General features: G+C 34.8%; 1 protein-coding gene across 1 annotated transcript; it reads right to left on the minus strand.

Annotated features, from left to right (window-relative positions):
• Nucleotides 1-6474: 6474 nt before the first annotated feature.
• Nucleotides 6475-9179, minus strand: LOC132306720 (uncharacterized). Its single transcript, XM_059804244.1, has 4 exons — nucleotides 8715-9179; nucleotides 8115-8616; nucleotides 7810-8011; nucleotides 6475-7529 (listed from the first exon to the last, which is right to left on the minus strand). Exons 1-4 carry the CDS (start codon nucleotides 8995-8997, stop codon nucleotides 6603-6605), a joined length of 1914 nt encoding a protein of 637 aa, XP_059660227.1. The 5' UTR covers nucleotides 8998-9179; the 3' UTR covers nucleotides 6475-6602.
• Between the last annotated feature and the right edge of the window lie 1562 nt (nucleotides 9180-10741).

Here is a 10741-nt window from a genome sequence, read left to right on the forward strand (position 1 = left end):
TGGCCATAAAAATATAATAACAGTATCAAAATAACAGTCAAGTATCATACATATATATATAAATGAAAGTAGAGAGATAGAGGTCAAGCAGATGAGGTCGGTCTGGCGGGGCTTGATCTGCGGATATCTCTGGAAATGCCCTACAGGGTAGTTAGTATGTCTGAGCGGAGAGAAGTCACATCTGCTCGGAGAGAGATAACCACATCCTCTAAGGTCTGGATACGCTCTCCTAGGTTGGGTGGCTGAACTGGAGCGTTAGGGATAACTGGATCATGAAATTGAGGTTTTTCCTGACCTTGTTCCTGAGAATGTAGTGGCGACCCTGCCGTAGCCACTTGTAGGTCTGCTGGATCATCTGCTGCTACTACTACTGCTGCTGTCTGCTGTTCTATCTCTGCTAACTCTACCTCTTCTACCTTCTCAGTTGCCAAGACGGCCTCATTCTTAAGACTCTTTACAAGAGCATTATAGCTCTTGTTCCAATCCTTCTTGCCATAGCGGCAAGCCCTTGCCTCAGGATGCTCGTCTAAGTGAAAAGGATAGTGCTGGTCCCGGAGAATCTGGGTAATAAGATGTGCAAAGGGAAGGAAAGTGGCTCGCCCAGGCTTAGTTTGCTGATGAAGCTCGCATACAATCTCATCATAACACTCTAATAGAGTGCAGGAACAGAAAACAAATGGCCTGTATAGAAGACGTAGAGAGCAGCTAGAAAATCTGATCGCCGATGGATCTTATGGCCCGCCATAAATACATTTCGGTAGAGAATCAAATCAAAAAACCATAAATCGTCGGGCGAAATGTCCGGGTGGCGAATGTCTCGCTATCACTGTAGGGGCTAGTCAGAGCAATGGCCATGTCTGTATCAGAAGGCCTCCTCAGAATAGGATAATCAAGGTCAGGAAGGCAGATGTGCGGGCACCAAGAAGATGTGGCCAATGACTGGACTGTGATCCAAATGAGATGGCCATCAATAGTAGCCCGCAACTCTGCTTGATTACTTGGGGCCTGCCGGAGGTTCTGGTAGAACATCCGGATGAGCCATGGGTAAATAGGGTAGGCTACCGGGGCTAGAATAGTTGAAATGCCTTATCGGTCAATCTCATCAAAAGCTGCTTTGGTCAGAATCGACCGAGAGAAAAAGGCAGTGTCAAAAACAGACTCATGTGCCACTGAAAGGCGTGAGTATCTCCTGATAGGTCTGTCTCGGACCTGGCCTGGCTGTACTGGAGGTGGTGAAGGAGATGGTGTGTGCTCAGCTGCATCTGCTGATGAATAAGATGAAGATACAAAAGTAGGAGAGGCAGAACGCTCAGACTGAGCTAGAGTTGGCTCCTCATACTCCTCAAGTTGCTCAGGCTCCTCTACTCACTATCTCACTCGGCGATGATACTACCGGCGAGCAACAGTATTGACTCGGGCCATAGCTTATAAAAGAAAGAAACACTTGCAACTGGAGTCAGTAACAGGTATAATATATGAAATAAAGAATTGAAGTACACAAATAGAAACATGTTTGTCAGGTTAAGATAGACAACTCAGAATGAATCACTTGAATCTATGCAAGTGATAATGCAGCCAGGTATAGACAGTGAATGTTTAGATAAGTGAAGCATGCTAAACAATATAAGTATGAAATGCATCCAATGTGGAAAACATAGGCATTGGGCATAAATAAACTAGCATGAACACTATGGAGGGTGCAGAGATATGAAAATGCAAAGTGTTGAAATTTGATCGATCGGGAAAAAGATGAGACGATCCAAGTTGGATCGATCTGGACATGGTGAGATCGATCTTTCTCTAATCAATCAGAGAAAAATGTGATCGATCGAACTATGCAAAAATACGAAAAGTCATAGATCTGTGACGTGGACAACACGGGGGGCACCCGAGCAAGCTCGTGGGTCCCTCTACACCTCAACAAGTCGATATTGGTCACTTAACTAGGCATGTGACCCCCTAAATCGAAATCAAAAATAAAACATATATATACAAAAATATCCATATATATACAAATGCTTCGAAGCTTCAAAAATGGCAACAATCATCATGGGAACTCTAGATCTAAGCATGGCAACACCAAAATACGAAGATAGAGTTCGAAAATTGAGAATAGGACTCAAAACTTACTAAGAACTAATGAGAGAAGTGGTCCGAGAGAGAGAGTAGATCTAGGAGCGAGAGAGAGAGAGTGTAAAAAGTGCGTGGTAAAAAACTGTTTTCTTGTAGTGGTGCTAGCTTAAATTATAAAGTTATTTTTGAAGTAACTTCACTCATCTCTTGACTTGTGAACTATAGGATCCTATATATCATTTATATCATTCATAAGTCCTTAAACTATTACTAATAGGCTATGAACTTTATTATATACAAATTTTTTGTATGAAGTCATTTGGTAAGGATAAGTTAGTTCAAGCTTTCATAAGCTTTGAAAGAACTTAACACTTGAACTACATATACTAGGACCATGTGTTTCAATTAATCATATAATTTGAATTGGTCTCTAGGAATTTTTTAAAAGGTTTTGAACTTAATTGTTTCAATCTTAAAAAGCATAGCTTTGTCATATATTGAGAAAGTTCCTTAAAATTGAAATATCTTAAAAATCTCAATATTCACACGTAGAGATATCAAGGACATTGAATCAATTTAATTAATATTATGCTAATGTCCTTAGACACTTGATAATATGTCATGAAATTAATTAATCATTTTTTAGGGCTTTAGTTACCATGAGTAGACTTAAAGACTCTAAGACCTAATCCACCTTCGGAACATCATGTTAATTCATTCCTAAACTCTCGTCAATAAGGCTTATACTTAATTAAACCATCAAATAAGGTCCTAGTTGTTAGAGAGATGGCTATCTCACAAATAGGTAATGTTTAGCTTTTAAAATTCATAACCAGATTGCATTTAACTGCCATAATGTTTTTTATGGCTTGAATTTTTTAGTAATATCAATTACATTGGAAGGCTGACTTCGAAAGCTTCAATTAGGACACAAATTTGGCCTAATTTGGATTTAAAATGAGTGAGATATGACCGTTTGAGTTGGCATGTTTCTGCTGATTGAAAATTGTTTCAACAAAGCTGAAAATATTTACTTGGGAATGGAATGGCCACTCTATAGATTTAGTTGTGAGTGTATTTTCATTCTAATGGAATGGTAATTCACACTTTAAATTGCATACCAAATAAAGGAATGGTTAATTACATTTCATCCATGCACACCAAACACTGCATAAATGTCACATCAAACCTATATTTTCCAAAACTTACCAATGGAGAATTTTTTTTTGGGAACAATACTTAGGTCCCCATTAATGAGGATTTACACCATCCTCACTGTTGATGTGAACCAATAATAAATGGACATGTCATCTTTAATTACCGAATTTAATATGGTAGGGAGTAGATACCCACTTACCAAATCAAAGATGGTGATTTGATTACCGTCTATGATTTGGTAATTAAAATATAATGTGTCTAGTTATTATTGGTCCACATCAGCGGTTAGCATGGTGTAGATCCTCACTAGTGAGAACCTAAGAGCATCTCTAACCGTTGTGTATATTTTCTTTTTGTGTAAATCGGATGTATTATAATAGATTTAGACAAAAAATTTGAATTATTTATTTTTAACTCCAACGGTTGTTTTATATTTTTGTATAAAAATATATTCCCCAATAACAACCAACCAATGTCATGTCTGGACCCCACATAATTTTTATAAACCTACTTAATATAAGGTTGATTAATGAGAAAGAGTTAGGAGAAAGGAAATATTTTAATATAACTGTATAAAAAGGTAGTGTAAAATGCACAATAATTTTACATATTGGTGACGTGACAGTGTATCTTAACAGATTGCTGGAGATAAAAAAAAAATTTACACATCATACATGGCAGTGTATATTTTATTCAAAGGAGTGTTTTAACAAACTGCTAGAAATGTTAAGTATTGTTCTTTTTTTGGGAGATGATTGTTATCTTTTAGCTTTATTTTAGAAAAGTAAGTTATTTTAAGAATCTTATATATGGTAGTAACAGAAGCAATAGTTGGTATTAAGGGTCCACCAGGCTCATAAACATATAGGAAAATCTTATTATTGAATTTTATTTTATTTTTTTTCTAGTTGGCATTTACACACTCTCTTCTAAGGAATTATTTTCACCTATCAGAAATTGATCCTGAGACATGATACTTCATCATCACCGAGGCCCAAATCTTTTCCAACTAAACCAACCCGTGGGGTTATTATTGAACTTTTTATTCAATGCAATGTCTTTGTAATACATGCAACATATTGTTTTGCATTTTAAATTTACATTACTATTTTAATTTCTTATTATTTAGATTCCTTGTTAAGTGTTTCATTTCCAAGCAATTTTAGCTTCCTTTAATTCTTCTGCAATCACAAATTCAATTTTCAAATGATTTCATTTAAAATGCAATTCTTTTCTTTAGAAAATCATTTTTACCAAAGCAAGTAAAATTCATTAAGAAGTTAATTCCCTCTTCTTTCAATCTGTCTGTTTAAAATTTTATTTTATTTTATTTTTTTCCTAAAAGAGACTAATAAGTTCAACAAATTTTATTGTATCATTCTTTACCAAACCTGATGATGTCGAATTTCCATTCTTTTAAGAAAAAGAAATTTTTTTTTTTTAATTTTTTTTGTGGATAATACCACTTACCTCCGGTAACGATATGCCAGTATTCAAACATTTGTGATTAAATATCCTTAGGTAAATAAAATGATATTTTAGGTGGGTTAATGTTGGAACTCACGAAATTCAATATATGGTCATTCTCCACAATATTTGTAAAACACTATCCAATTGAAGTCATTTAATAATTAAGTTACTTACCGAAGAAAAAAAAAAAAATTTCATAATGAAGTTTAATCACTAGAACCAGAGAAGAGTTACTAGAACCAGAGAAGAGTTACTAGAACCAGAGAAGAGTTATTAGTAAAGTCTTAACTAATTTTTATTTTATTTTATATATACATATGGAAAAAATCTTTATTCAAAAAATCTTTTGGTCCAAAGGGTTTAATTAGTGATCATCAAAGTTTAGATTGATGTGGATGTGTTTGAGCATTTGGATCATTAGAGTATCTCTGATGGTTGTTTTTATATATATATATATATATATAAACAACCATCAGAGATATATATATATATATATATATATATATATATATATATATATATATATATATATATTATTTTTTGTGTAAATATGATGTGTCAAAGTAGATTTATATAGGTGTCATGCCCAATGCTTTACATAACTTTTAATAACATACTCACTACAGTGTTGATTTGTTAATGGAATGAGAATAAGGGAGTATAGAGAAAAGATGCTGATGTGGCTGTTTAAAAGATTATGCAAAATGCACAACAATTTTACACAATTAATTAGGTTGCAATGTAACTTAACATACTACTTGTTTGCACCATAAATTTAATTTTAATTCAGATACATGGTGTTGGTTGATTAGAGGAAAAAATATTAATTCAGCCATATGTCATTAGTTGATTGAAAGAAGAGATACGTCATTTTAGTGATAATAATTTAATATTGTTATCATAAAAGACTCCTATTTAAAATTAAAGACTAAAATTCACATGTGTCAATCCATTAACAGCATGGTTTAATGTGTGTCTTTAAGGATAAATTTTAGACAAGTTTTTATTCAAATTCAAACAAAGAGTTTGAATTCAAGAGGTATGTAACTGTTTTCAACCGCTTGAATGAGTCTTTACAAATAACGCTTAAATGATCCAAGCAAGAGGTCCCCACCATAACATCTGCAATTTCATTACAATCTAGTTCTTCATTTTACTGCATTTTCTTACAATGTAATTTTACTTCTCTTTTTCCATAGGAGTAGTGTTATAATAGAACTCTTATTCTTGTACTTTTGTATAAGATTACTACTTATAGAATATTATGAATGCTTGAATTTTGTTGTCTCATCCATTATTGTTTTATAAGTTATTCTTGGATTAGATGGACTCCTGGATAGTTCACTTTGTCCTTCTGTTTATTCCAAAATTCGAAATTGAAGAACTCTTGGACAGTTTGCTTTGTTCCCTTATTTAATTCCAGCCCTTATTTTATTTTATAAAAAATCGTCTTAATTGAGGTACTGAAGAAACTAAAGGAAGGGATTATCTTTGTCTTCCCACATCGTTTGATCCACTAAGGGCCGATTTCAGACTCGGTCCGTGTCAAGGAAAATTTGACTATCCAACCCCTTGAGTCGAAAGACTCTGATACGTCCCTAAAAAACCGAGAATCTTTTAACATACTGATTTTTTAACGTACTGCTGAAGATATTCTTAATTAGTCTGATTTTTTATTTTTGGCCAAGAATGATAAAAATAAATTTACCAAAATTTATTTTTATTTACGGAAAAGAGTAACCCATAAAAAAAAAAAAGAACACAACAAAACGGTGGGAAAGAAAAGGAACAAGATGTTCGCGTTGATTTCTTATTCATTTATCGTTCCGATACAAAACTATAATATGCAAAAGCTTAAACAGTTTACAACACTATTGTAAAACATAGAAAAGCCCCCAAATCTATACTCGGAACAGCACGAGGTTAATATCAATCTCTTTTGGAATCCTTCTAGGAGGAGGAAACTTTGGGAGAAAGTGAGCAATTCTTTTTGCAGTCTCCAAATAAGACACATACTTGTGGATCATTTCAATGGTGTTGTTGTCAGCAATGATCTCAGTGTCTTCAAAACTAGCTGCTTGCAGAGCGCGATTAATCAACAAGTTGTTGAATTCTTGTCTGCATTGTTTGATCGCCTCAATCTCTTTGAATGCCTTCTTCTTGAAAGTCCAATTGCCCGTTTTCCAGTTGAAGTCGTAGAGCACGAGGAACCTCTGGCCATACATGGCTACGAATTCCAACGCAGCAAGAATGAACTCGTACTCTTCTACTGTTATGTGGTAAGCAAAGTTAATTCGTGTCCATCCCGGCTTCACTCCATTGTAACCTTTTTGAATGGCATGTTTGAAGGCGAGTGAATGAGACTCATTGACATGGAGAAGATGGTGACCATAGGGTCCAGCACAAGCGCACCCACCACGAGCCTGGATGCCAAACAAGTCATTAAGGAGCTTCGCAACAAAAGGGCCGCTAAGGGGCTTGTCTCTCGTGTTCCCGGACTCCCTCCACAAGGAATTTCCTCCATCTCTGCTCCCACTAGCGTCCATGAAGATCTTGTTTTCCATGTCAGCGGAGGAATTGGTTGTGGAGAACACAAGGAAGGAGAGGATAGCTTGTCGTTTCACTCTAGTGTTTCCTAGAACCCAGATGTTTGGATTGGAAAGAAGCCTGTCGAGCGCTCTATCTATGAATTTGTGCTCCTGCATTTTGATCACTTCAGAACCAATGTATTCTTTTACCCAGAAAGCCATTGCAGTTCTAAATTTCTGAATAATTGCTGGCGTTCCGGCATCTTCTCTCTCTTCCACATCTTCATAATACAGAGTATCCTGTAACCCATATGTCAATATATTAGCAAATTTTGTAATTGACTGAACCATTAAATCATACAGGCTAATTTTATATGACAAACATCTCAAATTTGATTTGATAGAGAAATTGTTTTTTTCTTTTTCTTTCCAAACACACCCTATGTATATTTGACTCTCATATTTATTTATTTATGTAGAAGGTAGAGGAGATAGACTAGACTATAGTTTTTAGTATATGCAACTCTCGTATTTGTATAAAGAGTATCACAAATTTATCGAACTCGTAATGACTAAATACCTTTTCATTGAATCCATTAACAAAGCTGACAGTTCCTCCACCACATGTTGAAGGAGGTGAAGATCCTAATTGATAAAGGATCTTGCTCATTAGAAGAATTCCAGGGGTACCAGGTCCCCCAACAAATTTATGTGGACTAAGGAATATTGCATCATATCCATCTACCTCGCCAGATCTCATGTCAATCTCTTCATAAGGACCACTGCACATATAAGATTTAGAGCAAATTAGGCATGCATGTTATAAATTGATCAATAATACTATTTCCTTGAGAAACTAAGAACTCAAACAAACTTTTTCTGTACCTTGCAGCAAAATCAAAACATGCAAAAGCACCATATCGATGAAGGAGTGAAGTAACGGAACGTGTGTCAGTGTAAATTCCGGTGACATTACTGCAAGCTGAGAAAGAACCCAACATAGGGCGATTTGTGTGCTGGTACAACTCGAGTTGTTGCCTTAAAGCTTCAATGTCAATTAGTCCATTTCCATCTAGACCGATCTCTACAACTTCTGCTAAGCTTTGGCGCCACGAGAGGAGGTTGGAGTGGTGCTCATATGGCCCAACAAAAACAATCCATCTTTCTTCATCCCTAAGGCTCGTCAACACCCTGTCCTTCATAGTTGATGCAACAGCAAGTCCCATAACCTCTTGAAGCCGTTTAATGGCTGCCGTTGTGCCGGAGCCAACAAACAGGATTGCATCTTCTTCTTTGCCCCCTAAGCAAGACTTCACATACTTACTTGCATCATGCACAATTTTTGTAGTTTCATGGCCCACATAACTGTCACTTGTATGAGTATTGCCTATTCACACAAATGAAAAAATTATTGTTTATAAAAAATAACAATAGCCAGAGATACAAACTTAAACATTTAATATTAAAAAATAACTATGTACACACCATAAGCTGGAAGAACATTGTTAATGATGTAGTTCTCAATGTACTGAAGGCATCGGCCAGAGGCAGTGTAGTCGGCATAGGTAAGCCGACGTTTTCCGAAAGGAGTGTCGAACTCCACATCACTGCCGATGACTTGAGACCTTAACCATGCTAGTTTCTGCTGGGGAGGGCCACTGGGCACATCGTTTTCGAGTATCCGAAACGATTGAAAGCTGGTGTCATCGGAATCATGAGCGCTGCTTATTGTTTGAAGGCTGATGGCCTGGACATGGAGAAGATCCATGTTTGGGTCAGGACGAGTGTTTTTCAACTAGGGTTGCTCAAGTGCCATGGCTTAATATTTTAGAGAGAGAATGATGTGAAATCAGAAGATATGATATTGTAGGTGTGATGGCTTGGTGTGAATGAAAGGTCTAGTATTTATAGGGGTTGGGAAACATAGCATGGTACAAGGTAGCTGACCATTGAGCACCGTAAACAGAGAATAGATCGATGGCTTGGTGTGAATGAAAGGCCTAGTATTTATAGGGGTTGGGAAACATAGGCATGGTACAAGGTAGCTGACCATTGTACACCGTAAACAGAGAATAGATCAATATGTACCAACGGACCAAAATCCTATCCGTTGGTACAGAAGAGGAACAGTGCTCCTGTTCTGATCTGTTTTCACGACAGTAATAAAATAAAAAAAATTAAAATCTGTATTTATAAAAATATAAATTATATACATAATATATATGGATTATACACATAATATATACGCATATCAGAACAGTGTTGCAGCCAATTTGAAAATTGAAATTTGAAAAGCCCGTCCTTTATTGTATCTTCTTCTCCCAAAGTCCAAAATAAAATCAGATTTTTATTTGTTACCAAAACAAGAGAGAAGTCTCGTCTCTTTCCTAAAATTTGTTCTTTCTGTTTTTTACTTCCATAGATAATTGTTTCCAAAGAAACAGAGCAACTGGTTTATGCTGTGAATTCTCAGGTACATGAATGGCTGGAAAAGGAAAGTTATAAGAAGGAAGAGAGAGAAGAGAAAGACTGCAAAAGTGTCCAGTATAAATTATTTGGGCTTACAAAGATAAAGACTTACCTATTTTCAATATTGTAAAGCCATTTCCAATATATTAGGGTTTTTTTTTTTTTTTAAATGTATTTATAAGTTTATTTCTGATCTGAACCACTATTAAATGTTATATATGTTGTATGGTATCTGAATCCTAATTAATGTTGGAGACAAATATTGCATTTATTGTTCTTATGATTATTTGGATTCGTATTTTGTAAAAAAAAAATTGGTTCCTTTTTATTTAATTCTGAACCTTAATTAATGTTAGAAATAAATATTGCATTTATCATTGTACTGATTATTTAGTATTGTATTTTGAAGAAAAATTTTCAGCCCTTTTTAATGTTGGAAGCATATATTGCATAATTATTGTTCTTATTTAATATTGCATATTGCAAAACTTATATTTTTAGACTTGGATCCTCTAAGTTAAAGATTCTCTAAGTTATCGTAAGTTGAATTTCCTATCGAATGACACGTAACATTAAAAACTTATCCACTGTTAGTGTTAAACCACATCAATTAATTTAAAGAAATTTTGAAAACTGCATCGTTTTGAAATAAGGAAAATTTATCAAAGTTTAAAAATTGTACTATTTTGAATTAAGGAAAATTTAATATACTCTAATGACGTTTAACATCGTTATTTCTTCCTCATCTTTTCCAAAAAAAGATCATCCCTCTCTCTCCTCTTTCTTCATATTTGCAACAAGTCGCTTTTAAATAGTAACAAATTTTAGAATTTTTTTTTCCTTGTTGGTACTTACACAACCCCTATTCCAAAGAATTGTTTGAGATTTTAGATTTTTTTATCATTTTATTTTTGATTTGGGTAAAACAATAAAAAGGTAATGGATTCGTTAAAGCATAATTCAACTCAACCATAGGCATGGTTAATATCACTACAAACAGTATTTTGGAGCAGTAACATAGATCAAGATATCATGCATTTGTA

The sequence above is a fragment of the Cornus florida genome, unplaced genomic scaffold (genome assembly GCF_030987335.1).
Source record: "Cornus florida cultivar Cherokee Brave unplaced genomic scaffold, ASM3098733v1 CherokeeBrave_3.0.0_Hap2_Chr05, whole genome shotgun sequence".
Lineage (NCBI taxonomy): Eukaryota > Viridiplantae > Streptophyta > Magnoliopsida > Cornales > Cornaceae > Cornus > Cornus florida.